Genomic DNA, 27022 nt, shown 5'->3' on the forward strand with positions numbered 1-27022 from the left:
GGGAGAGCCGCGGTGACAACTGCTCCGGGAAAGAGCCCCGGCACGGAAAACGCTGCGCTGCACATCTGCCTGTGGACGGACTGAGCCGGGCTGGCTCCTGCTGCTCGGGCCACTGCGGGACCACATCCACCCCCAGGATGCAGGAATGGGCTGTGGGACCGTCGGGAGAGCCTTCTACACAGCACACATTCTCAGTGCCCGGCCGCCTGTGAGCTGTGCAGGCAGGTGCTGTTCCGAGGTCCTCTGCGTCCCTCCCACCCAAAGCAAGGAGGTCACTGAGCTCCAATACCCTCCTCTGCATCCCAGCCACAACCCAAGTGTGGCTCCACAAGCCCCAGTGCAGGGAGGTGTGCAGATAGATGCTGTGTTCCAAGGGGAAGAGTCAGGATTTCATGTTCCCAGATCCTCCCAGAACTCATTTTCCCCTCACATAAAGTTTGAGAACAGACCAGTCTTACAACTGCTCCAAACTCGGATTATTTCTGCAAGCCCCAGTCACGCTCCCAGTCATGGATGCCACTTTTTCCTTGCCAAGAACACAGCCCTCTCCATTTTGGTGCCAGAAATGAGAAGCTATCCCAAGAAATGCCCCTGTACTCACTGTTCTTCAGGCTTGCAGATCATTTCCCTACCTGGCTGGCTTCTCATTTGCCTTTTGTACATCTGGCTGTGTGCTGGCTCAGGGATATTTGGGTTCAATTCACAAATAGCAGAGCTCAGCCCAGGGGTGGGGATGGCTGTACCTTGCTCCCACCAAAATGATCCAACCCAAGGGCTCTCCTGGAAGTATTTGTTTCAGACCTTCTCCCCAAGCTCCTGTCACTACCCCCTCTGCTTGTGAGGCCTCTGCTGTCACCCATACAGCTTTTCCAACCACTTAATTCATTTTACAATCTAATCCCTGACCCAGGGCAAGCTCTGAGTTGTTGTTGAGGGTCTTCAAAGTCTTCAAGCAGGACACTGGCCTTGCCCTTGACAGCACACTGATACAAGCTGATATTCCAGAAGCTCCTGGATACTGGCAGCCATTCCAGCCCCAGCTGCAGTGGAGCAGCTGAGAAATAACACAGCCTTGGGTCTAAACAAGGCAGTCCTGCAGCAAAAAGCCCAGTTCACCTCTCCCTGTCAGCACAGCTGGGACAGGCAGGACACTGCTGCTGCTCCAGCTGCCCTGCCCCTCCTCCTGCTCTGGACAGGCTGCAGGATTTGTTCCAGGGGCACCCCCAGCTCCAGGCCCCTCTGCTGAAGGACAGGACACAGTCACAGGCATCACACACAGGTGGGAGCCACCAGGTGTCAGACCAGAAGGGACAAGGAATGATTATTTCCCTCTGAACACATTCCTGACCAGCTCTACCTGCCTGGATCCACACTGCTCCAGAACCAGAGGAGGTGAAGCCCCACAGAGGAGTCTTTATGTGCCTTGAAGGAAAAAATGTGCTGCAAGCCTGTTCATTCAACTCCAAACCAGTCTTAAAACATGCAGCTGCTCAGTGCCATGCCTGGCACTGCAGGAGGGACACAGCCCCGCTCCATGACTTGCTTTCCAACTGCCACAAAAGAAAAAGCAAGAGTTATTTGCTTCTGCATCAGGCTGGAGGAAAGGAGCAGGAACATTGGCAAAGGCGCAGCACAGGCTCCCCAGCAGGGATTAAAGTATCAGAGTGTCATCCTCCTTGTTGAAATGAAATTGCAGCTGTCACAAAAAGAAAGATGTGTAGATAAATCAAGAGGAATAAAAATAAATCAAGTCCTGATTGCAAGGCCACAGAGGGACTGCAGGAGGTGGCAGCAATACCTGTAAATGAGGAAGAATGGTGAGGTTGTCTCTAAATTGCCTCTCCAGACTGAAAAACAAGAGAGATCAATTATAAAAGCATTTCTGCAGTGGCTGTACAATTTTCAGCCACCATTAACTTGCAGCATTTTCTGGAATTGGGGCTTGTTAAATGCCAGGCATGGACACACCCAGATCATCCACAAGGAGAGGAGGGGCTCATTTGCTAATTGTGCATCGAGCAGGAGAGGTGAGCTGGGCATGGGGAGAGCTGCTGAAGGGCAACTGGAAAGGAGAGAAAAAAAAGGCTTTATAGGTGACACTAAAGAAGAATGTTTCCAGCAGTGTCTGGGAAGGGGAGGACAGAGGTTTATGTGGAAATGAGTGAACTGCCTGTCTGCTGCCACAAAGCCATTTACTCTTCGAGGTGTTTCATTTTACAATATATTGCTATAAATATTTCAAAAGCCTCAGGGCTGCTGTCCCACGCTCTGTTCCAGCTTATTTACCTACAGTTACTGCTTTCAACAACACTCACTGACAAAATATACAAGTTCTCCCATCTTCCCAGTCCTTGTTCCACCTCACAGCCAGGCTCCTTGAGGCAGCTCTGCCCCTCTGCTTGGAGTGCAGCCCTTCCATAGAACCCCTTTGCACCATGGGGCTTATTCAGAATCATGGATTCACAGAATGGATTGGGTTGGAAGGGACCTTAAAGCTCATCCTGTACCACCCCTGCCATGGGCAGAGACACCTTCCATGATCCCAGGCTGCTCCAAGCCCCATCCACCCTGGCCTGGGACATTTCCAGGAATGAGGCAGCCACAGTTTCTCTGGCCAATTTGTGCCAGGGCCCCACCACTCTCACAGGGAAAAATTTCATCCTAATATCCAAGCTAAACCTACTCCCTGTCAGTTTGAAGCCCTTCCCCTTGTGCTGCCACTCCATGCCCCTGTAAAATGTCTCTCTCCATCTTTCTTGTAGGTTCCCTCCAGGAAGCAGAAGGCTACAGTTAGATCACCCTGGAGGCTTCTCTTCTCCAGGCTGGACAATCCCATTTTTCTCAGCCTTTCCTCATGGGAGAAGTGCTCCATCCCTCTGATCACCCTAGAGGCCATTCTAAAGCAGACACCTGGAAGATGAAAGCCCCTCTTGGCAGTGTGAGGTGGCACCAGAAACACGACACAGAAACCTCCTGTGACACAGACTGGGGAGGCCAGGGCAGGGCCAAAGAGCAGGTGGGACAGTCTGGTAACAAACCAAGCAACAAAACTCACCTCCCAGAGCCAGTGCAACCCCAGCAGCTTCCAAACCACAGCCCAGCACAGACGGGCAAACCCTCAAGCATCCCCAGAGCTGTTCCCAGCATATTTAGCACTTTGAGAAACACAGGTGCACACCTGTAAGATTTTTCAGATCATCACAGTATGAAAGAAAGTGACAGGATAATGCAAAATAATTGATTTTATTTAAAATAAAAAGCAAAACCACAATCATCTGAACAAGACAAGTATCCCAGCTCTGCTGGATGGGTGATAAAAGCAGCTAAGGGGAGTGGCAGGGCTTGGAGCTGACAGTGGGACTGTCACACTAATGGGTAACACTTTCCTTCCCCCCTCTGCAAGGGGGATGCCAAAAACCTCAGTTACGACGTGCCCACAGAGGCATTCCAGACTGGAGCTAGCCAACAGTCTCACTTCCCAGCCCACAATGGCTGGGGACTCAGGGAGGAGAGTAGAGGCTAACTATGAAAGAGGCTGCTGTCTTTCCTTGAAGCATTTGGAGAGGTTTGATGTAACTGAGAAGACAAACTGGAGCCAGCACACACCAGCTTGAGAGGGGAGGAAGCTCTGCCAGAGGCTCCTTGGTGTCACCTGCTCCCACAGGGAAGAGGTGCTGGCACTGGTGCCTCTTGCCCGTATTTGTGGTTCTGATGCAGCGCTGGATCATTTCCTCCTGAACTCTCCCAGCCTGTGGCTGTCACCAGGCTCTAAAGCACAGGCAGAGCTCCCAAATCCCATCACCTTTCTCAGAGCAGGCAGGACTGTGACAATGACACCCAGCCTGAGGCTCCCTGCCCATCCCTGGGGAACAGGGCAGCTCCAAAGCCCCAGAGAAGCGAGGCAGAGCTGTGCAGCTGCTCTGGGGCTCAAGGAAATGAGGGGTCCACATGGTGCTGGACCAGCTGCATCCAGGGCCTCCAGAGTACAAAAGCAGCAGGGCTGGAATGAGACAAGGATGTCCCAAGAAGCACAAGCCTGGAGAAATGAGAGCACAGAGCCCACTCTCCACAGCCAGCTTCCCACAAGCACACAGTGAGGCACAAAGGGAGCACAGTTTTTAACTGTTCCTCCCTCACCCAGCCCGGGAAGCACCAGCTCCTCCCATTCCTGTAAGGCCAGAGAAGCTGACTCCCTGATGAGAAAATTGCATCTAGTCCTATTTAAAACCAGATCCTGCTCTAGCAGCACCTCCTGTTTTGAGCAGGCCATGGAACAGCAACAGCTCAGCCCTGGGGAAAACGGGAAGTCTTGTTCTGCTACAATTTATGTACCACACAGCAATTCTGGAAGGGCCACCACAGAACACCACGTGGCCAAGAGTGTTGAACAACATCCCCAATGTTTTCTGCTACAAAAAGCTCCCACCAGGCTCAGAAGTCTCAGGTTGCTCAGGATGAACGGAACACGTTTTGTGGGTGGATGGCTTCAAAGTGTCTTACACAGCAATTGCAGCTCAGCCCTGTGAGGTAGGGGTTTTCCTCACTGCTCAAAGACTCACCAAAGTGGCTGAGGCAAAAGCCAGAAGTGGAAGAACTGGAGATCCCAGAGTCCTGCTTCCCAGGTAAGCCTGCACAGATGCTGTTTCACAGCAGGAAGTGCCCTGTGGAGCAGTCAGGAGAGGGTTGCTGGTATCACGATGGCTGCTGCCTGCTGTAAACACACTGCTTTTCTGTGAGGGCTCTCACACCAACACAGGCTTCACCTGGGATTGCTTTATTTCACACTATGGAAGAATGCTCTGCACACTGCATCTTCCCACTGTGCTTCTAGAGGCAGAGCTGTGGCTTTCCCAGCACAGCAATCAGGCTTTCACATTAGATTTTAGACTGTGCAAACTGAACCACGTGTGCCAAATGCAGCTGCACCTCACTGAGGTGCTGCCCAGCCACCAGAGAGGAGGGGGCAGCTCTCCAAGGACTCCCCTCACCGTGACAGAGCTGAGTCTTGTGAGCCTTCACCTTTCCAGGCCCCACATGATTCCAAAAGGCAGCAGCTGCTGACATCTCTGAGAGGACACCACAGACTGTGCAGGCTCCCAGGCTGTTCAGCCTTGGCCAGAAATGCCAGGAGTTGGAGAAGTTGGAGGATTTTTTAAGTGATCTTGCAGAAGAATCTGCAGTGGCTACAGAGCAAGTGTGCTTGCTTATGCCTGCCTACCTATCACAGGAAATTTGGGAGTCTGGACAGCTAAAGAATGTATCAATAAACATTCCCTCTCTCCATCTCCCCACCACCACGCTGCTCTTCCACAAACTGACTGGCACAAAAGAGTCAAAAACAGAGATCCCCACAAACATATTTAGGATTCCTTTGCACAAAAGGATACGGCCCAGGAGTGTTTAAATAAGGAACAGACAAGGTTAATAATGGATCAGAGAGCTCAGAAAAGCAACACTCCAGGTTCCTCCAAACCCAACACGTTTAAGAAAGTCACAGTTGAGGCTTTAATCTCTCTTTAATTTGCTCTTTCATCAGTGCCTGGGCATTGCTGCGTGTTTACTACATGCACAGCACTTCTGCTGTCAAGTTTCCTCTCCCAAAGAACGGCTGAAGTGAGTTCTGTACCCACCTCCCAGGACTCAGAAGAGCACCCACTGAAGCAGCCCATGGGAAGCTCAGATTTCCTAGCAGCACCTTCAGCCACACAGAGACACCACCAGCACAAGCCTCTGCTAACGTAACAAACCAGCAGCTCCAAAAGATCCCTTGGGGACGAGAGCTTTACCTGGCATAATACAAATGCATCTACACAGACTTAAACAACACAATGCATTTTTTAAAAAGCATAAAACAACAACACGTCCCCCTCCTCAGTCCTTTAAAATTGGCACTGCAACTTTCAGAAAGGTCTGAACACGTCACCTCAAAGAAAAGCCATTTGGGGATGTGAACTGCACTGAGCAGGCCCACAGCCCCAGAACTGTTTGGTGTTCCAAGCCCAGCAAATGTGATCCTGCCAGAGTCAGACTTTGTCAGCAGCTGCCTTGTGCTAAACATCACATCTGAAGGATTGGAAGTACTGGCAAATGCTTTGTCCTGCCACAGTTTTTGCTGTGCAAGAAACTCCAGGATTCTCCTGCTCCACTGAGCTTCCCATCACAAGGTGCTGGGGCAGCTTTGTTACCTGTCACCCTGACAGAGTGGAAGTAGATGGACTGCTGCTGGTTCGGGTGTTGCACCTCAGGTGTGTGCATGGAGCACACAGATTCAGACCACAAAAGATGCTTCAGGTTGGTGGGCACCTCTGCTGAAGCTACTTCAGTGCTTGGGGCATTCACACCACCTTCCCTTCCTTGGCTGAAGAGGGATCTTCTCTCAGAAATAAGATGAAAAAGGAAGGTGCTTGCCCAGTGGAAGCAAGGTCAGGTGACATGGGAAGAATACAGAAATGCTGCTGCCACTGCAGGGAGAAAATTCATGTGGCCAAAGCTCAACTGGAGACAAAACTGGCCAGAACCATGAGGGAAATAAAAAAGAGTTTTTCCAATATATTAATGGCAAAAAGCAAATTAGAAATAACACTGGCCTATTCCAGGAGGAGGATGGCCTCCTCACAAACAGGGACATGAACATGGCAGAGGTGTTTAATGTTTCTTTGCCTGTCTTCAGCACAGATGATTGACCAAGGGGGTCTCAGTGCCCTGAGCTGGAGGACTGTGACTGTGAGAATGTCCAACTCCCCACTGACCCCAAAGCAGCAGGATCTGCTGCTCCACATGGGTGCCTACAAATCCACAGGGCCTCATGGCATTCATCTAAGAATCCTCAAGATGCTGCTGATGTCATGGCAAAACCTCTCCATGATTTTTGAGCAGTTTTGGAAATTTGGAGGGGTTCCAGCTGATTGGAAGCTGGCAAATGTCCCAGTTTTCAACATCAAGGAGGAAACCACAGGCCTGTCAGTCTCACGCTTGTGCCCGGCCAAACCATGGAAGAGATGACTCTGGGAAGTACTGAAAAACACCTGGAGGACAATGCAGGCATCAGTCACAGCCAGCACAGCTTCATGAAGGGAACTTCTGCTTGTTGAATCTGATCTCCTTCTGTGACAGGCTGACCCACCTCACTGATCTAGGAAAGACAGTAGATGTCACCTTATGGATTTCAGCAAAACTTTGGATATTGTCTCTCCCAGTGACCTTCTGGACAAACTGTCCAGCCCACAGCTGGTTAACTGTGTCCCATGATGGGTGAGCAACTGGCTCACAGGTTGACATAAAGGGTGACAGTGACTGGGGTGACACCAGGCTGGCTCTGGTCACTGGTGGGGTTCTGCAGGGCTCCATCCTCATCCCTGTGCTCTTCAACGTCCTCATTAATGACTTGGACAGAGGACTGGAAGGAATATTAAGTTTGCCAAAACCACTGAATCGGGAGGAGCTGTCAACTCCCTCAAGGGTACAGAGGCCTCAACAAATTAGAGATGGGCAATCACCAACCATGTGGAGTTTAACCAGGGCAAGGGCTGGATTCTGCACTGGGGTCCAGGCACTCCTGGCTGGTGGCAAGCTGGATCTGAGTCAGCAGTGCCCTGAGCCCAGAGGGCAAACCACCTCCTGGGGCATCAGGCCCAGCATCGCCAGCCAGGAAAGGGAGGGGATTGTCCTGGGGTGGCCTCACCTTCAGTGCTGGGGGCAGTTTTGGGAACCACAACATCTAACAGACATTAAACCATTGGAGAGCGTCCAAAGGAGGCCATGAGGATGGTGAAGGGTCTGGAGGAGAAGCTGTATGAGGAGTGGCTGAGGTCACTTGGTCTGTTCAGCCTGGAGGAGACTGAGGTCAGAACTCATTTGGGTCTTCAGCACCCTCATGAGGGACAGCAGAGGGGCAGGTACCGATCTCTTCACTCTTGTGGCCAGTGACAGGACTCAAGGAAACAGCTGGAGCTGAGTGACAGCAGGTTTAGGTTGGATATCACAAAAAGGTTTTTCACCCCGAGGGTGGCTGGGCACTGGAACAAGCTCCCTGGGGCAATGGTCACAGCAGTGAGCCTGTCTGAGTTCACAAAGTGTTTGGACAATGCTCTTGGGCACAGGGTGGGGTTCTTGGTTTCTGTGCAGGGCCAGGAGTTGACCTCAATGATCCTGATGGGTTCTTTCCAGGTGCCCATATTCCAGGATTTTATGACACACACACACTTGGAAGCATCAGCCCAGACAGCTCTGCTCTCCTGCAGCAGGGTAAGATCCAAGGACTCATTTTCCACAGCTCAGTTCTTGCAGAAGCTCATTTCCTCCTTGTTCTTCCCAAAATTCTGGTGTGAGATCCACCAGTCGTTCCGACAGGCCAAAAGGGCTGGTGCTCCTTTCCTCAAGTGTACAGGACAACATGTAAACATATGACAGTGTCAAAGCAAGGCAGGTTTTTACATTTACCTGCTGGTTTTAAAAAGAGTTCTTTAAAAACTGACCGTTGCCTTCCTTGCCAGTTCTGTGACCCATGAAATGTCCTTACCCACTGCTGGGTTATAGTGCACTCACCCGGGGTGCAGAGGGGACAAAGCATTGCACAAAGGACACAGTCAGGGTGTTCCCCTACAGGTTATTCAGGAGCCAACCTTGGACAGCACGAAATGAAGATGTCTGGGTCGAGGAAGAGTAACAAAAACTTAAGGAGTGTGAGAAACAGAAGCAGAAGGGAGTAGAACAGAGCTGGCTGGCTGCTAACAGAGCTTCCATCAGCAGCTGCCTCTGGGTAGGTGGTGTTATCCCTCAGGGATAGCTGCGGCCTCCACAAGATTCCCTAATCCTGTCAAAAAAAGGTACAACTGCCTTTAAGCATTCCCCTTGGATCAGGGCACAAGATCCCAGCATGCAGATTAATCTCAGGCTTATCCTTCCTCCAGCATTGTACAAGCAGGGTTAAGATTTCATGTTTGGAAGCATTTCTAGCAACTAAGCCATCACACAGCTGGAACAGAACGCCCACCCACCCTCACAGAGTGAAACAATCAACATATGGGAGGCAGAACAGTGAAACCCAGAAAGCAAATGTTCTAGGCAAGGTGCTAATTTTCAATATTTAGGGTATTCATTTCAAAATTTGAATGGCAAATAATTTAAAAGTGCACAGTTTTTTCAGAAGAACAGATCTGCATCGTGATCTGCATTTTTACAGCTCTCCTTTTAGACCAGGGTCTGCATTAAAGGTTTGTTCTTTCCTGCTGCTCATTCCCTGCCTGAAGTCACACTGGCTGCCAAAATGGGATTTGACAATGTCATAACAAGCATAACACTCCAGGGCAAAATAAGCAGTCAGTACAGCTCTCCCCAACCTTTAATGATGCTGTGTACTTGTAATTCAATTGTATTCAGTTATGAGCAACTGCTGGAAACAAGAGAGCAATCTACAGGAGCACACAGGCCTCCAGGCAGTCCCCACACTAGGAAGTCAGGCTGGAATCTTGCTGGAATATGGACTTCCTCAGGTAGATTACTGCTGCACACCTTCTTCAGCAAGCCACACACTAAGCCACCACAGCAGTTGCACCCCTGTCAAACCTAGAGCATCCAAGAGCTCAAGAGCTGGCCAGCACTCTCTGCAGGCAGGCAGCCAATCCAGCAGCACTGGTTAACCAAGCTGCAAGGAATTTGCTTAAGAATTTTGGCAAGCCTCTGCTATACGAGAAAAATGCTTCATTTAGCAGAGAATGTTTAAGTTCTTCCCTGCAGTATACTCCCAGATTCCCAGTGTTCCACTCTTTTTAACCTGGCCTGTGCAGAGAACTGCTTTCCTCAGCAACTTTACCCTAAGCATGTCTATCCTTGATTTTGCAATATTAATGTTGCCTCCTTTCACACTGACTGAAACTTGCTCGATATTTATGTATTTATTTATTTATTTAAAATGTAAACACAGGCATTTGGAATTTAGGATGAATTTTGCCTTTAACAGATAAAGCAGGGAACAAATTAAAATAGTCCAGGCAGCAGTAAGAGAAACCATACAACTACTTGAAGGTTGAAACCTGAGTGCTGCCTGATCATTCTTCATCTTTAACTGTTCAATATTCATCTGTGCTCTCTGAAGAGCAGTTTAAACATCCCACCTCTCTCATTAAACAACGATAAAATCAAATCCTTTCATCTATTAAAAGAGACAACTAGGAAAAGTAATAAGACCGTTTATTAAATAAAACCCCTGATTTAAAAAAAACCAGCAATAATCTTAGTTTTCTGTTTGGAACAATGGAGGGACAATACCACTGGTCAATTCCTGTAAGGAATCCCTTGCTCTCCATCCCTCTCTCCTGAGGAATCCCCTATCTGAAGTGTGCCAGCTCTCCCTTGTGTTGTCCTGTTTAAAACCAACAGCTGCCCCGGGGTCACCTGGAGGAGCTGCGCTCTTTGCTCACGCAGTCGTCCTGGGAAGTTGTGTCCCCGTTCCCCATCATTCCGCACGTCCTCCGCTTCTTCCTGCGGTGCATCATCCCCTCTGTCTCAGAGCCAGAGTCACACTGCGGGGTGGAAAGATGAAGCCACAATTCAGAGGAACCTCAACAACTCTCTGTGCTGTGCAATTCACCACAAGTTCTTTGAGTTCTTTGAGCTCAGCGTTGCTGAGCTCAAAGAAAGTGCTGTTTTAGGCTAGACACATCAAGGAAATCTTAAATTAAGCATTTAAAAGTCAGGAACAGAAACATTTTTAGATTTCATCACTGGCTGAAGCTGACTTGAGGCAAGACAATGAATGTGTTCCTTTTGGCCCCCAGAAGGACCTCATCCTCCAAGAGGACTTTGGCTTCTGAAGGATTTAGGTGTCAACAAGAGTCCTGTGTCATAACTGACCTGTTTTGGATTTTTCCCCCTCTCCCAGTTTTTAGAACATTCACTTTGCAGCTATTTTCCACCAGCTAAATGACTGACAGATTCATATATAACATAGACATAGATCAAACAGATTGAGTCCATTTAGCAAAGCAAAGAGAGGCTTCAGCAAACAGAACCTGCTAAGATCACAGGCTCCTCCACCACGTAGATTGGTTTAGCTGCTTTCCATTAATTCATTCCATATGGCATGAATATCAGGATGAAGGCACATGATAAGGTATGGAAAAACAATGTAAATATGCAGAATATGGATCACCTATTGCAGTAAAAAGCATTACCTCTGAATCAGAGTCTGAGGAGCTGGAACTTGATGAACTGGAAGAATCACTAGAACTGTCAGAAGCAATACCAGTAGATTCCTGCAGGTCAACTGAATCAGCCAAGGCTGCCAATTCAGGATGCTCCTGCTTTAAGATCCTAAATACAGTTGGAATTTCAGGGTTAGCCTTTGAATTGTACCACTGCACATTAATGAATATTTTTAGGTTTTTGTTTTCAATGGAGAATATACAAAGAAAGCTACTGAATCTCTTACCTGTACCATTTCCGTGACAGTTTAGGTCTCCCTCGTACTGTCTTGTGCCACACCACTGGGAAGTTGGTACAGCTGGCAAAGTTTTGTGTGATGGCAATTGTTGTGTCAAGATTGAGGACTACGTGCCACCAGCCACCTAAAACACAACACCAGTGACCATTGGTGGCTGCATGGCAGAGAGCAAGCTCAAGAACAGCCAAGAACACCTTTCCCACAGTGCAGGTGGAACTGGACCTTATCTCCCAAACCCAGGTGAGTTTTCCAACCCATCATCTTTCCTGTCTTATTCCAGCACCTGACAGGTTATTGTTACAGAAGGCAGCTCTACGCTCTGACCAAATTACCCAGCTCACACCCAGGACTGAAGATGTGACCTGACAGCACCACGCTGGCTGCTGACAGTTTATTTAACAGCAGCAGCCATTGTAACCCAGACTGCACAGAGCCCTTTCTGTTCAGCTGGAGAGCACTTTCCACGCTGATTTTGCAAGGTTCTTATGACTACAGACTAACCTTTCATTTAAACATAGCTGCAAAATTGTTTTTCCACACGGGGTAAAAATAGTGGAGTTCTTACAACCCACTTGGAGGCTCAGAAAAGACTGAGGGAACAGTTTAATGGAACCCGACAGCTACAAACTCTTAACAGAAGGTACAGTCAGGAGTCACTAATAAGTGCCAAGACAATCACAAGGCACCCTTCACACACCAAGTCAGCTGGATGTTAGAGACAAGCAATGTGGACAGAAACTATGGGCTGTGCTGCACATAAATGATGCAAGATTCAGAGGTTAGAATCTGCTACTGAACTCACCTCACCCCACTTACAATGGGCACACAGTGTGCAGGCACTCGGAGGGAAGGGCATCTTCAGCAAAGCTTTATTTAGCTTTTGATTTCAAATGCAAGATGAAGCATAACCACAGAGAGGTGGGTGGAAGGTGCCAGTGCCTTTAAGTAGTTCATTTCCCACAGCTAAGAAACATTCACATGCAAAATTCAGCCATGAATTTGCTCCAGCGTGTATAAACTCAAACATTTTTGACTAAGAGTTACTGGGGCTCAAACGCCTCTATTATTTTATGCCCTGACAGCTTTCTATTACTGCAATTTAGTTCAGACTACATTCCTGTGATGCTGCACTTGAAATCCCACTTGTTTTGCCATCTGTATCACATGCAATCCTATGCCACAGGTCATACACGAATAGTCCCAAAATGAGCTCAGTTTGTTTTGTAAGAAATGGGCCATCTAAGAAAGCTGAAATGTTCCCTTCATCTCCATGGCACAGGAATGGTACAAATATGCTTTTTTTTCCTCCCAGATTTCCTTCCTGGAGAGATTGGCACATACCTGGCACAAAGACTGTCTCTCCTGGTTTCTGTAAGACTTCCAGGGGTTTGAACTCAGGGGGCCAGGTGGGAAGCTGTGTCCGAGGATAGATGACATTGAACCAGGTGATGGCCTCGTCCTGCTGGTTCCCCCCCTCCTCCCGTGTCACTTTGATCAGCTCTCTGGGAGTGCTGGTTGGGAACAGGCACCAACGCTTGTGTCCCTGGACTAAGGCATTCCATGCACTGGTTCCCAAGGGATCAATGTGAATTCCTGTTCCAGAACGAGGTGGGCCCATCACAAACCATCTGCATTAAGGGGAAGAAAAGTCCTTTAGTCATAGAGCAGGTAGCTCCTTTTCTTCATGTTAGACAGACAATTACAGCAGCTCGTTGCACGTTCAGTTAGAAATTAATTAAAGTAACTACAGTTCCTTCATTTACATTCTTGATTTTGTTAAGTTCACACTGCAGCAAAAGGATTTAACAGGAGTTTAACCTAAACACGAATATGAATTGGGACAGGAATGGCTGTGGGATAAGTAAGTGAAAATGACTTTTTATATGTCATAGCTGTATTTTGTTTTAAACAGTTCTTCAATGAAATCGTGATTTCAAAGTTTCTGAGCGTGATTAAGTCCCAACTGCCTGTGTTGGAATTCTTCCTAGGCAGGGGGATTCTCCTATGGTTTTCTAGAATTTGCTGCTCAAACACCGGAACTGCAGAACAATGAGGAACAAAAGGCAACAACAAGGAACAGAGCAAGTTACACAACCCCGGCCTCTCTCTTCGCCTTCTGTTCATTCACAAGAGGCTTTTCATTCCAACACTTAACTACATGGAGCTTATTCTCCAGCGACCATTCAGGATTTGAGGTTTCTATTCCCACTGCCCATTTACAAGGTTTATTTCTCCCAGTGGAGAACTTTATCTGCTGTACATGTTTAACTGCAGCAGCACCTTCAACTGCTCATTTTCCCCGGAACAGAGCAGTAAGACCAAGCACACCAGAAAAAGGTGTATGAGGTGACTTCATAGCAGGCACCAAGAGGAAAAAATGACAATAATTGTTTAACTGGCAGCAGAGAGTGCAGAAACTAAAGCACCAACACAATCCCTTCATGGTGTGTGACAGGAGGGTGATGCTCAGCAAGAGGAATGCAAAGGTTCAGAAAATACAGCAAGTTCTCCATCTCCCCTTTCCAGTACCGGTGTAAATCAAACTGCTTTTGAAGGATCATTTGTCACTATCAATTGTAGGAGAGTAAAGTTTGATTATCAAGCTGATTTCTTCCTGCTTCACAAAGGAGCTGTAAATAAGCAGGTGTTTGTCATTTCTATTGCCAATTCACTCTTTAGATTCATATTATGCTTAGACAGCTGATTGAACTGCAGGTAGAACAGTCAAGGCTTTTGTTAAGAAATCAGAAGAAATTATACACATGAAGGTCTGTCTGGCACAGACAGATGCACTGCTTAATACCCCTTTTCTGACAATAATTTGAATCTACACACAGGTTTTAAAAACCTTATTTAGCAACGCTGTCATTTACCAGCACCTTCCTCCAAATACTTAATTTACAATGAACAAAACGCAGTTTGCCCCAAGACATCGAATTTACCATTACAAACTTCAGAATTCCTAAATCCAATCTGAAAGTAAACCCCAGCCACTTTCCTCATATTAAAATAGCTGCTTCAGTAAATGGCTTCCAGAAATTACTGTCTTTATTTTAAAGAAGAACAATGCCAATAAAAATGTCCAAAACAGCACCAATTGTTCTTTTAAGGTCTACACACTATCACACACCTCTCAACCCAGAGATCAACCTGCAGAGGTCGTATCCTCCTCATATGATAAGCACCACTTCTTGTCAGATTTGCAATTATGCTCTAAAAGTACTGCACACTCATTTCTGTACCTAGATGAACCCTTTAACTCCAGGAGATATTACTGTGCTCTCGTGCATCACTCACCTCTCAAAAAACCTCGACAGCCTGAAAAATACCCACATTTTCCAGAACAAAATACAAGAAGTTCAATACCAAGATCAAGAGCAAGGAGCTCAGCATGTGCATGTAGGTGGGGAGGGTGTGGGGGAACAGACAGCAAAATAAATGAGTCACAAGCAGATTCTCTCATTTACGTCTAACTCAGGTAAATGATCTCCAGGTCAGTAAGTGTATTCAGTTTCTCCTACACCCAGTGTGGTTTTGTGTTTGACCACAGCATTGTGTGTTCTGAGAAGAGAATCATGAAAAGCACTGTAAAAACACCTCCTTCAGTGATCTCGAATGGAATCAGGTCCTTGCTTCACTCCTGCAAAAAGCACAACTGGACTGCAGACACATGACAGAGTGGAGAGGAAAGTGCCATTACTGATGAGCTCTTGCTCAATTTTATTTAAATAAACCACATCACAGCCTCATGTCACTCAAAGAGCATTGTCTGACAATTATAATGGCACTGTAAAGACTTTAATTACTTGGGAGAGAGTGTCATAGTGACATAGATAAAAATGGCTTTTTATCTAGAAGCTCAAATACAAGGTTGCTGCATTTGAATTTATGAATGAAATGTCATTTCAGCCTCTTCCAAGCTGAAGCAAAAATAAAGGTTGAAAAGACAACATAGATGTGAAATACTGTTCTCTCTCAAAACCATCTGAAGGGGAGCTAAGAACTGGTGCCCATATTAGATCCTAATCTAGCTTAAGATCTTTACCTTAAAAGGAGTGACTCATAATTAAACAAAATTCCACACTGTACATAAGCCACTGGTGCAAAACCCAGGAGCTGTTCCTGAGGTATTTAAAATTTGAATACTAGAATGCACACACAGCAAGAAACTGATCTTTACAGCTCTCAGTAACTACGTAGTTTTTGAGAAAATCTAAGAAGTGATGTAAACTGACTTAAAAGAATGGAAGAAAAACAACCCTACACCATAAACCTACAGCAACACTGGTGGCAAAAGCAGAAATTATGATATAAATAATTAAAATTTTAAAAAAAATTATTATAAATAAAAATCTGCCCTTCTCTCCTGCAGGATTACAGTCGTACACTCATTTCAGAGATGATGTAAAAATACCCCTTTTTTATATGAGACAATCCCAGGTATTTAGGAACAACCAGCGAGCTGGAAAATACCCAGTTTTGTCTTGCTGTCACTTTACCTGTAGGGCGGCCTTCGTTTCTCCCCAGCGTACTGAAAGAGATCATCAGTGAAGAATTTGGGGACCTTGTAGTCCTCCAGGAGTTTCCTTCGCTTGGGATGCTCTCCATAGCTGCTGTCAAAGATGTACAGGGGGCTGTCATCCCGTGTGGTTTCCATGTACTCGATGTAATATTTCATCTTCATCTTCACGGAGTAGCCATCATTGTCCTCCCCACACTTGAACTTCTGGTTCCTGTACTTGCGTTTCAGCCGCTCCAGCGTCCACTTCTCCTGGGCAGACCAGCCCACCTGAGCGTTCAGCAGCACCACGGGCTTGTAAGGCTTTTCATAACGCTCAACAAACTCCTCCACTGTTAACTGGAGTGCATCTGCCCTCTCCACGTTATCCTGGGAAACCAAGGGAGGAAAGCAGGGCAGATATTAGGACAGACTGACGTCCTAGGGCTGCGCTCGCTCGTGGGGGTGCTTCACACATATCCTCTGCTCCACACACCACGCGGCTACGCACCTGCCTCTGTGTTATTTTAAGCTCCCCGCGGCTGCAGCCCCGTTTCTCCTGGCCCGCTCCCTGCACACATCAGTGACACCCGCCGCCCGAAGCCTTTGGCACAGCTCCGCACCGAGGCAGCTCCCCGGGCGGAGAGGCCACCCTGCCCTTTCGGCTGACACATCCCCTGCTGCATTTCCCTCCCTCGGGACAGCGGGAAGCGCTCCTGGCAGTCAGGCGGGTGCCCGTTCCTTCCCGGCGGGCCCTGACCTTCCCACACGCCTCGCCACGTGGAGGGAAGAAAGTCCCGTCCCTCACCAAGCCTCTCCCTGCCGCCAGCTCTGAGGCAACCCCAGCCTCGGGAATGGGCCCCTTCCCGCTTCCCATCAGTCGTCCCGCAGCTCCCCCTTCGCCTCAGGCATTCCCAATCCCCTCAGTCGCCCCCCTCCATCCCCGTCCCCTCAGGGCTCCCCTATCCCCAGTCGTGCCCCCACCCCACTTCCCCCAGCCCCCTCCGTTCCCCTCAGGTCTCTTCCCCGTTCCCCGCAGGACTCGCTCAGTCGCGCCCTCCTCCATTCCGAATTTCCCCCCCCTCCATTCCCCATTCCCACCCTTTCATTCCTCACCCCCCTTTCCCCTCCGCACCTTGCAGGCGGTGGGGCTGAGGGGGAAGGTCTCGCAGTAGTTGTGACGGGTCCAGTCCAGCGAGTCCTTCAGCTCGGGCCGGGCGCTGCGCTTCGCCTCACGGATCCGCTTCTTGCTCTTGTGGTTCATGGCGGCGGCGCTGGGGGCCGTCACCGTCCGCGGCCCCCGGCCCGACGCTGATGCGGATCCCGATGCGGACCCTGATCCCGATCCCGGCCCCGCTCCGGCCGCACCTTCCAGAAATTTCACCCCGTGCCGCCGCTGTCGCCGCGGCCCCGCCCCCGCCGCACTCCCATTGGCCGGCTGCGCCCCGGCTTCCGCCACGCCTCGGCGCTGATTGGCCGAGACTGGGGAAGCGGCGCCCCCGCGCCGCCATGTTGAGGAAGGGCAGCGCGAGCGGCACGGAGGCAGCGCGGGCACCGGGCGCTCTTGGCCAGGGAGTTCCGCGGCCGCCCCGGGAACCCACCGCCGCCGCCGCCCTTCCCGCGGTGGGCCCGCGCCGGCTACTCCCCGGACAGCGGCGGGACGACCGCGTGTCACCCGGTTTCCTCCCTTCTCTGGGAAGCAGCCCGCGGAGGCGCCCGCCCCGCCCCGCCGGGGCAGCGGTGCGGGCGGGAGCGGCCCGGCTTAACCGCGGCCCCGGGGGCAGGCCGCGGCCGGGCGAGCGCCTCATCGCCATCAGCGCCCGCGGCGGCGCTCCGCGTGACGTCACACCGGCAGGAGGCGCCGATTGGCCGGCGCGGCCTGGCGCCAATACGTGTCTGCCCGCCATTGGCCCATGGCGGCGCCGCGGCGGCGGGCGCGGCGGTACCGTTTCGAGGAGGGTCCGGCGGCGCTGGCCGTGCGCGTGCCCGAGGTACCGGGGGCAGCCGGGACACGGGGAACGGCGGGAGCGCCCGGGACCCCGGCACAGCGCCTCGCCCCGTGTCTCGCAGGTGCTGGACTCGCAGTACGGCACGTACGTGTGGCCCTGCGCCGTGGTCCTGGCCCAATACCTGTGGGCGCACAGGCGGAGCCTGCCCGGCAAGCGAGTGCTGGAGGTACCGCCCGCTCCCCGCCCGGTTCCCGCTCTCGTGACCCGCGGGTCAGGCTCCGCCCGCGGGCTCCGCGAACACGCTCTGCTTTCAGATCGGTGCCGGTGTGAGTCTCCCCGGCGTGGTGGCCGCCCGGTGCGGTGCCCAGGTGATCCTGTCGGACAGCGAGGAGCTGCCGCAGTGCCTGCAGAGCTGCCGCAGCAGCTGCCTCATGAACCGCCTGCCCCACGTGCCCGTCCTCGGCCTCACCTGGGGCCGCGTGTCGCCAGAGCTGCTCTCGCTTGCACCCATAGACATCATTTTAGGCTCAGATGTCTTTTTTGACCCCAAAGGTACGTTTCTGCTCTTAGGTATCTTCGGTTTGTGACTGCAAGGCGTTCGTGTCCAAGTACTGCAGGGAACCGTGTCAGTAGATCAGGTGCCACTGTGCTACTGACCTTGTTACTCTGGGGTAATTCTAGTTTAGAGCTGTCATAAATGTGGCTGAGGGTGTGGGAGCAGCAGATTTAGTCAATAACAGTCCCTTCATGCCATGCTTGGGTCTCATACACAGCTGCACTGTGCTTGCATTGATTTGTAATTACCATTTCATAGAACCAGGCAGATTTATCCACACCTGGAATCGAGACTAACCCAGACTGCTTTATCTCCCCAAACTACACAGACTTTGAAGATATTTTAACTACAATTTACTTCTTGTTGGAGAAGAACCCACATGCTCTATTCTGGACAACATACCAAGTCCGAAGGTAAATTCTTACATGTTTAAAACTCAAATTTTAACTCCTGTCTCAGCTGTGGACGAGCATCAACTCCTCTGTGGCAGCACCACTGACTCAGAAAAGCTCTTTAGTGTGAGTCAGGCTGCTATCTGCCCAGTAAACCCTGGAGGTAACAAAATCTGAAAATGATCCAAGAACCACCCATTTGCTGTTAAGTAGAAAACTGATACAAGCCCATTGTGCTGTACTAGTTTGGTGACAGCCTGCTGAGCTACTGGAGCAGTGATAACCCTGGGTTAGGTTTTCATTTCCTCTCCTCTCAGTGCTGACTGGTCTGTCGAGGCTCTGCTCCACAAATGGAACCTGAAGAGCATCCACGTCCCCCTGCATTCCTTTGGTGCAGACAAAGAGCACTTGGCCAGCTCCTCCATGCCAGGAAGACACACAATTGAAATGATGATCATCTCACTAGCACAGTCAGAGGGCACTTCACTTTATTCCACTTTAGACTGCAGTACAAGGTGATACTCAGCTGTTCAGTGCAGCACAGAGCTGCACAGAACAGTCCTGGTTACAGCAAACCTCATGGATATTTTGGGGAAGCAGCGATTCCTAAAACATGCATTGTAAAAATAAAGCTATTTGGTTTTCCAGCTATGGCTTTTGAATTTGTGTTCCTCCCCCAAGTCCATGCAATAGTTTGGAGCCTCAATTCCATCATGGGAGCCACTATACAACAGAGTTTAACCTGGAAATCCACAAGATCCAACTTAAATCCACAGCTTCAGCTATGAAAAGGTAACTGTACTCTTAAAATAAAAACACCCATTCCCATAAGATCCTTTGCCCAGGACTGAGAATCCTTCCCAAAGATGCACATACAAAACCCAGCCCCTCTGTTGGTAAATGAGTGTGGAGACTGCACTACCCTAGAACATACAAACTCCTCAGTTTGTAGAAAAGTACTTTTAATCCTCAACAAAGCCATACTGCCAGCGTTCAGATGTTTCCATTCCCATTTAACATACATGCATAAGATAAAACAAGGCATTACAATGACCCTTGACACAGGATGTTTGAAGTTACAAGTCATTTGGTACCAAATCAAGAGAAATCATCACTGTAAAGATCAGCCCCTGTCAAGCAGCAGCCTGGTGAGCCAGGGCAAGCACACAGCAATGCAATTATTAGTACTGCTCAGTGTGGACCTCCCACAACACCAGCCCAGGCTGGCTCTGTGTTCGTGGCCTGGTGTGTTACCACCTGCCACACAACTCTGGGTTAGTAACAATACTAATTAAAGTTTGCCCACAGTAATTTCAAAGCAACCCCCGTGGATAAAATTTATAAGCAGTAGAATGCATTTAGTTACTATATAGAAGTTAAACATTGACAGTTTAATCGCAGAAATCTTTTCAAGCTAAAAATAAGCTGACCCAAGACATTAAGTTGAGAAAAGTTAACACAGAAAAAAATGTTTAATATTAACTACAGAGACAGTGGGTATAGTACAGAATGTCTTAAGCAAAAGATACACCAATCAGTACTTACAAAGGAATGAACCATTTCTTTGCTTAACATTACAATTCTCATATGTAAGTTCATATATGTAGGTTGGTAGTTTTACCATTCTGGAAATAATAAGGTGTGTATATCATCAGCTAGATGTGCTCACTGTATGCTCCATTTTTTTTACGCAAGGCCCGGGTGACTGGAAGTGCAGTTGTCAGGCATTTTAATTAACTGGACAGCCATTTGTTTCTGCACGACAAGGCATCGTTACACAGGAGCAATCAGGAGACAACAGGAAACAGCCAAGCACTCTGCACTGCAACACGCCACCTTAACAGCTAACCAGCATTACTCAACTGCTACACAACTGCGCCTAGTGCACAAAAATACATAAGAGAAGAGATTAGAATTGAGTCTGATAAAACAATCCGTGCAAATATCAACTGTCACCTGAAAAGATTTCTACCAATTTGAATTTGAAGATGCTATTTTAAGTCAAAGTTTTTCTTTCTTTAAAAAAAAAAAAAGCATTTACAGTAAGTTTCAAGTTGAAGTTTTGTGGACTTATTTAAGGAATCCAAATAAAATTGAGGGTACTTTTTGACAGTTAGCTATCAGCATATAATGGCTGCATGATTCCTCAGTATGAAACTGGAGGCAGCAAGTTACCATCGACTTTAATTTCCAATAGATGTCAGCACTATATAAACAAAAATGAAGTTTTACCTCAAATATCCAAGCCAATATTGAAATCGGTAGTCGTTCACTTCACTAAATTACAAGAAATTTGAATAACAGCAACAAAATGGCACATAAAATGTAAAATCTGCCACTTGAGGCGCAACTTAAACAAGTAAAAAGTTAGACAAAATGTTACAAAATAACCTTTTCAACAGCTGGTTGCTCGGCCAGGGTCTCTCCAATGGGCTGAAGACTCAAGCGATCTTTTCCCCCCAAAGGCGTCCTTTATCTGGGTTCTCATTTAGCTGAAGCATCTAGGTTTGAAGAGAGAAAAGTTCAGCCAGGTTTCTACCTTGTCCATTTAGGGTGTGGATGACTTCAAGGATATTTCTAGTTGTGTTTCAACTGGCTTTGACTAATTTAATTAAGTTTTAGGAATTTCCAGAGTGTTCCACCTCCCCCCATGTGTTGCTTTACTTCAGAGGCCAAATGTAAGGTTTGATCAAAATATTTAGTTACAAAGGAGAATAAGCAGCAGGCTGTGGGTCAAGCCATCATTAACTTCAATTCAGCCTGTTCACCACTCAATTATTCAGAATTCTATAAAAGTTACAAAACTAATACTTCTTCATAAAGACTTAACTAAGCTCTATTTAGTATTCAAAACCGAAAATGTGACTATTTTTGCTACAATTATCTAAAATCCAGAGCTAGCTCAGGCCCTTTCCTTTTAAAAAACAGGACCAAACAGTTTGAAGGGTTAAAGACACACTATCCTTTCCCCACCCGGTGTATCCTTAGATGCCTCTTCAAGATGTCGACTTGAGGAAAAACTAGTTTCCGTGGTTTTCTGGTAGCAAGGAATTTACCACTTTTCTAGGACAGTTATTACCTCCAGTCAGTACAACGGCCACTGAACCGATCTTCCGTTCTAAAAGGATAGTGTATCTTTAACAGTGTAAGACAAACCTGCTCCAACACACGCCCACAGAAACTGGTCCCTGGAGGATCAGCCAAATCAGTTAAAATCTGCAATACTGGCCAATATTCTTTTAGCAAACAGGAGACCGCAGCTTTAAAGGGGAAAATGCAGATGTTGGATAAATACAGTAAGAAATAGTCATTTTCATCATAGGTTGCGTCTCATACAATATTTTATTAAAACCAAGGCATTAATCTTGCAATAAAACATTTTCTCTGTTTAAAAAAAAATTTCTCCGTAAAAAACCCTTCAGTAATTATTTCCCTAAATCAATAACCAAAAAAAAATCACTGCTCAAGAAACAAAAACCAAAACCAACAACTAACAATGTGCCCCACTAGGATTCACTTGGTTCAGGCTATTAATGCTCCAAGAACTACCCAACACCCCACCTAAGTGCTCTAATAAAGTAACATGCATCCTGTGCTGATCCCGAGGTACATTACCATGTTCCTAGGAGGATACAGCTCCTTCTTCTTCCGGAGACTTAGGAGGGCTCTTAGACCTGGATCTAGAGTTGGATTCTCTCTTTGAGGCAGGGGGAGGGCTTCTAGATCTGGACCGGGATCTTGACCTGGAGCGGGATCTGGAGACAGATGAGGACTTTGACTTGGATCTCCTGGCAGACCTGGACTTGGAGGTGGAGCGAGACCGAGAGCGTGTGCGAGACCGGGATTTGGATCGACTGTAGCGGGACCGACTGCGGGACCTAGAGCGGCTCCTGCTTCTAGATCGGCTGCGACGGCGTCTTCTAGGGCTAAAACACACCAGGAGGAAAGAAAAAAAAGAAGGGCGCGTTAGAAGTTGCTCACGGGTGACGCTCCAGTCAGCGAGTGCTGCGGGACAGGGAAGGCGGAACAGGACGCACGTGGGCAGGAAAATGAGCGTTACGAGGGCGCCATTGTTCAGAGCGAGTGGCCGGGGGCTAAATCTACTACAGGGCGAAACCCTTCCACGCCGAGAGAACCCCACGTGCCTGTGCTAGTAAACTTCTAGTAAACCCTCACTTCCTCTTCCCAGCCCCGCCGCGAAACTCGCTGGGAAAAGGACACAGAATCCCAGAATCGCTCCGGTTGGAAGGGGCAACAGTTGATCATCCGGTGCAACCTCCCTGCTTAAGCAGGATCGGCCTAGAGCACATGGCTCAACTCTGTGCCCCTGCCACTCAGTGACGGAGACCTCACTACCTCTCTAGGCAACCGACATGAAAACAAACGGCTCCCACCGCACAGGCGCACAGCTAAGGTTCATCTCATTTACTGCCCGAACTCCGCTGCCCGTTCCGCGGCGCTCACCTGCGGCTGCGGCGGCCGTAGCCGCTGCTGCTGTACCGGCGGGGCGGCGGCCCGCGGCGGCTGTGGTGCGAGTCGGGCGGGCGGCCGTAGCGGGCCATCTGCACGCGGAGCTCCCGGCCGTCCAGCACCGCCCCGTCCATCGCGTCCATCGCGTCCTCCGCGTCCCGCTTGTCGTGGAAGCGCACGAAGGCGAAGCCGCGGCTCTCCTTGGTGTAGCGGTCCCGGGGGATGTAGACGTCGCCCACGCGGCCGTATTTCTCAAAGACCCTCCGGAGGGTGTCCGGGGAGGTGCGGTAGGTCAGGTTGTCCACCTTGAGGGACGTCATGCCCTCCACGTCGGGCGGCGGGCGGCCGTAGCTCATGGTGGGCAGGAGCCCCTGAGGGGCGGCGGCGGACGAAGAGAATAAACCTGAGGAGTTCAAGGGGGTCAGCAGCCGGCGCGGCCCTGAGGGCGACGCGCCTCACGCCGCAGGGCGAGTCCAAAAAGGAGGAGAGCTACAGCGCATAGGGGAAAGCCGCGTGGTCCGCAGGGAGCAGCACCCACCTCAGGGTCCGAGGGGCGGCCCGAGGCCGGAGCGAAGCGCCAGGAGCGGCCGCCCCGTCCCGCCGCGACGAGGAAATGAGAGGGAACCGCCCGCGCGCGCGGCTTAACGCCACAAAATGGCCGGCGGCGCCCCGGAAGGAAACGCGGCACCGCCCCGCCCGCGGCGCCGCGGGAGCGACCCCCGATCCCTTTTTCCTATTTTTCCCCGAGGTGATCCCGGAGGGAGCGTGGGGAATCCCCTTCTAAATTAATAATTCGCCCTGTGGTTGGAAAGCGGCTGTTAAAACGCCGCCGCCGTGACCCGGAAGGGCTCGGTGGAGGCGGGGAAATTTTTGAACAATGTGTGTTGAAAACCGTAAAAAAAACCACCCCAAAATAGCAATAACAATAAAGAGAAAAGAAAGTAGGGCACAGCAGTGTGTATTGGAGAGAGAGAGGGGCGACAAAACCCCGTCGCGGGAAAAAAAAAGCGATGGTGAAATGAATCGCTTGTGGCGCGGGCGGGCGGGGACGGTTTAAAATGGCGGGCGTGGAGGGGAGAGCCGTGAGGGGAATGGGGCCGGGGTTGTGTAAGAGCGGTGCTCCCGGAGCAGCTGCTGTGGGAGCTCGGTGCCTTTCCTGTCCGCTGCGTGCCTGTGGCGGCTGTGGGGGGCCGGGCAGCCCGGAGCGGGCTCTTGCGGGCGCTCCTTCATCCCTGCGGGCATCCCGGGGAAGCCTCCGCGGCCCCGCCAGCTCTGGATGTGCCGCGGTGGATCCGCGCCGCGGCCCGGGCGGCCCCCGGTGCCTGTGAGAGCCGAGCAGGGAAATACAAAAATCATCCTCGCACCGGCCCGCTCTGCAAGGTCGTGCTGTTGGAGATTTGCACAGCCCTCGTGTAAGGGTGACAAGTAACTTCTCAGAGTCCAAGGAATTCTGTGAAAGCTGCTCCCCCCACCCCAGAAGTTGATGCTCTGTCTCCTCAGGCATGAATAAAATGCCCAGACTCCTGAACTGTAATACCTGGTTTTCATTCTGAAAACAATTTTGAAAGTTTTTACCCAGCTGTTCCACAACACTATGTTAAAAACAGAATGGAAATGAGATTTATTTTCTACTAATCTGTTTATTGCAATGGCAGTATCAATATGAACAATTATTTCAGTATTAGAATTTAAATTCTTAGTTTTACTATAATTGTGTTTAATTTTTTTTTCTGCACTGAATTTTTTTTTCTGCACTGAAGAAGTATTAATATAGACAGTGCCATGAATACAAATCCAGAAGCAACAGTTTGTTTCCTGCTACAAATTACTTCAGAAATCAAAGAAACTGGTGCTGGTTTGACATTTTGTATTGCTTCATGTTCTATTTTTTCACCAGAGAATTTTGATTAAAAAATTCGGTGTTTCATCTGCTGAAACCCTTTTCCAAAGGAGAAATTTGAAGTTTATCTTTACAGTGATTTTCTTAAAATAACAGAAGACATTTCCTATACCCCTTCCTCCCAGTTTCAGTCACTTCAACAACACATTGCTGCTGTTGCCAAAGGAATTGTTCCAGCCCACCAGCCCAGTTTGCTGTGCAGCAGGATGGAAGTTTGTACTGGCATAAGGGAGAAAAGACATGAGTGGGACATTATTCCTAGAGGATCTTAAAATTCTGCTACTACAAATTAATAATATTAAAAAGGAAGAAGAGAGCTTTTCTTGTGTTAAGACCCCTCACCTTGATATTTTAATTGCATCTTTGTAAAGCAGCCTCTGAATAATCACACTGACTTTCCTCCAAAAGTGAAAATTACATGCTCTTTTGAAAAACACTGACATTTAAAAAAAATGCAGTTTAGTAATTAGAAGAACATGTAATGCATGTACTAAATATATGGAACTGTGGCTGGGGTGCAGATTTTATTTCACAGAGCTACAAGGGTGGGTCAGGTTGGAAGGGACCACAGTGGGGTTATCTGGTCCCACCTCCCTGCTCCAGCAGGGTCATCCTAGAGAATTCATGGAACAGGACTGTGTCCAAATGGCTCTGGAATATCCCCAGTGAGGGAGATCCTCGCTGGACAGTCTGTTCAGGGCTTGGGCGCTGCACAGGGAAGAAGTTCTGCCTCACGTCCAGATGGAATTTCCTGGGTGTCGCTCGGTGTCCGTGGCCTCTGGTGCCATTGCTGGGCCCCTGGAGCGGAGCCTGGGCCCTGCTCTGCCCTCCCAGCGACAGGGACACACAGGGACGAGGGTCCCTCTCAGCCCAGCACCCTCAGCCTCTCCCCAGGACAGAGATGCCCCAGTCCCCAGACCATCTCTGTGGCCCTCCACAGGACCCTCTCCAGGAGCTCCGTGTCTCCCATCCCGAGGAGCCCAGAGCTGGACGCTGCTCCAGGGGAGGCCTGGCCAGGGCTGAGCAGAGGGGCAGCATCACCCCTGACCTGCTGGAAATGCTCTCCTGATGCACCCGGGACACCAGTGCCCTTCTCGTGCCCTCGGGCACCGTGCTGCTCATGGACAGCTCCTTGTCCACCAGGAGCCCCAGCTCCTTCCCCACAGAGCTGCTTTTCCAGCCGCTCAGTCCCGGCCTGTGCTGGTGCCGGGGCTGTTCCTCCGCAGGTGAAGGACCCTGCACTTGCCTGTGCTGAAATTCGGGCAGCTCCTCTCTGCCCTTCTCCCCAGCCTGCCCAGGCTCCTCTGAAGGGCTCACAGCACTCTGGGCTATTGGCCACCCCTCCCAGCTTTGTGCCATCAGTGAACTTGCTGAGGAGGAATCGACCCGTCATCAAAGTCATTGGTAAAAGGGTTAAACAGCCCTGGGGGACACAGTGAGATGCCTCCAAACAGACCTGGTGCCTCTGATAATGACTGGGATTTTCCATTCAGCCAGTGCTCAATCATCTCACTGCCCACTCGTCCCATCCTGAGTTTCCCCAGGAGGGTGTTGTGAAACAGTGTCAAAAACCTTGCTGGAGTTAAGATGGACAGTATCCACTGCCCTCCTCTCATCCGTCCATGCAGTTGTTTCATCACAGAAGGTGATCAGGTTCGTCAAGGAAACCTTATCCCACTTCAGATCTAGTTTGAACTCTCTCATTGAGCCCATCTAACTCCTGGGCTAATATCCTTTTCCCCTTTGAGACCTCTGTTTCTTTAAACCCTTTACTGTAGACAGCAGAGGAAAAATGTGGTGATTTGTTTGATTTACAT

At 49.5% G+C, this 27022-nt stretch overlaps 3 protein-coding genes across 12 annotated transcripts; 1 reads left to right on the forward strand and 2 right to left on the reverse strand.

Moving 5' to 3' along the window:
* Positions 1-3224: 3224 nt before the first annotated feature.
* JMJD6 (jumonji domain containing 6, arginine demethylase and lysine hydroxylase) lies at positions 3225-17312 on the reverse strand. Its single transcript, XM_038157077.1, has 7 exons — positions 17074-17312; positions 15940-16328; positions 12782-13068; positions 11429-11564; positions 11172-11310; positions 10393-10520; positions 3225-8812 (listed from the first exon to the last, which is right to left on the reverse strand). The coding sequence occupies exons 1-7, from the start codon at positions 17200-17202 to the stop codon at positions 8776-8778; spliced, it is 1245 nt and encodes a 414-aa protein (XP_038013005.1). The 5' UTR covers positions 17203-17312; the 3' UTR covers positions 3225-8775.
* Positions 17236-19482, forward strand: METTL23 (methyltransferase like 23). 3 transcript variants are annotated; one of them, XM_038157076.1, is made up of 5 exons: positions 17711-17929; positions 18009-18113; positions 18202-18439; positions 18772-18856; positions 19153-19482. In XM_038157076.1, the coding sequence occupies exons 1-5, from the start codon at positions 17852-17854 to the stop codon at positions 19352-19354; spliced, it is 708 nt and encodes a 235-aa protein (XP_038013004.1). In that variant the 5' UTR covers positions 17711-17851; the 3' UTR covers positions 19355-19482. The 3 variants fall into 3 exon arrangements, with proteins under 3 accessions (XP_038013002.1, XP_038013003.1, XP_038013004.1); XM_038157074.1 differs by having other exon boundaries at positions 17236-18113; XM_038157075.1 differs by lacking the exon at positions 19153-19482 and having other exon boundaries at positions 17236-18113; positions 18702-18838.
* Positions 19307-24044, reverse strand: SRSF2 (serine and arginine rich splicing factor 2). 8 transcript variants are annotated; one of them, XR_005259345.1, is made up of 5 exons: positions 23844-24044; positions 23300-23708; positions 22451-22761; positions 21992-22095; positions 19307-21336 (listed from the first exon to the last, which is right to left on the reverse strand). XR_005259345.1 is itself a non-coding variant. In XM_038157079.1 (4 exons), exons 2-3 carry the CDS (start codon positions 23659-23661, stop codon positions 22458-22460), a joined length of 666 nt encoding a protein of 221 aa, XP_038013007.1. In that variant the 5' UTR covers positions 23662-23708; positions 23844-24044; the 3' UTR covers positions 19307-22095; positions 22451-22457. The 8 variants fall into 8 exon arrangements, 3 of the variants coding, with proteins under 3 accessions (XP_038013007.1, XP_038013008.1, XP_038013006.1); XR_005259346.1 differs by having other exon boundaries at positions 19307-20714; positions 21227-21336; positions 21992-22761; positions 23844-24034; XR_005259347.1 differs by lacking the exon at positions 21992-22095 and having other exon boundaries at positions 19307-20714; positions 21227-21336; positions 23844-24027.
* Between the last annotated feature and the right edge of the window lie 2978 nt (positions 24045-27022).

This window comes from Motacilla alba, chromosome 18 (genome assembly GCF_015832195.1).
Source record: "Motacilla alba alba isolate MOTALB_02 chromosome 18, Motacilla_alba_V1.0_pri, whole genome shotgun sequence".
Lineage (NCBI taxonomy): Eukaryota > Metazoa > Chordata > Aves > Passeriformes > Motacillidae > Motacilla > Motacilla alba.

Bases quoted from the DNA above. Each gene is read 5' to 3' on its own strand.
- JMJD6 (XM_038157077.1), bottom strand. From the start codon at position 17,202: ATGAACCACAAGAGCAAGAAGCGGATCCGTGAGGCGAAGCGCAGCGCC. The intron at 16,329-17,073 runs GTGCGGAGGGGA...TTGGTTTCCCAG, and splicing joins TCAGCCCCACCGCCTGCAAG to GATAACGTGGAGAGGGCAGA. The intron at 10,521-11,171 runs GTAATGCTTTTT...TCCACCCCGCAG, and splicing joins CCTCAGACTCTGATTCAGAG to TGTGACTCTGGCTCTGAGAC.
- METTL23 (XM_038157074.1), top strand. From the start codon at position 17,253: ATGCGGATCCCGATGCGGACCCTGATCCCGATCCCGGCCCCGCTCCGG. The intron at 18,114-18,201 runs GTACCGCCCGCT...CTCTGCTTTCAG, and splicing joins CCGGCAAGCGAGTGCTGGAG to ATCGGTGCCGGTGTGAGTCT. The intron at 18,440-18,771 runs GTACGTTTCTGC...CAAACTACACAG, and splicing joins TGTCTTTTTTGACCCCAAAG to ACTTTGAAGATATTTTAACT.
- SRSF2 (XM_038157079.1), bottom strand. From the start codon at position 23,661: ATGAGCTACGGCCGCCCGCCGCCCGACGTGGAGGGCATGACGTCCCTC. The intron at 22,762-23,299 runs GTGAGCGCCGCG...GGTGTGTTTTAG, and splicing joins TACGGCCGCCGCAGCCGCAG to CCCTAGAAGACGCCGTCGCA.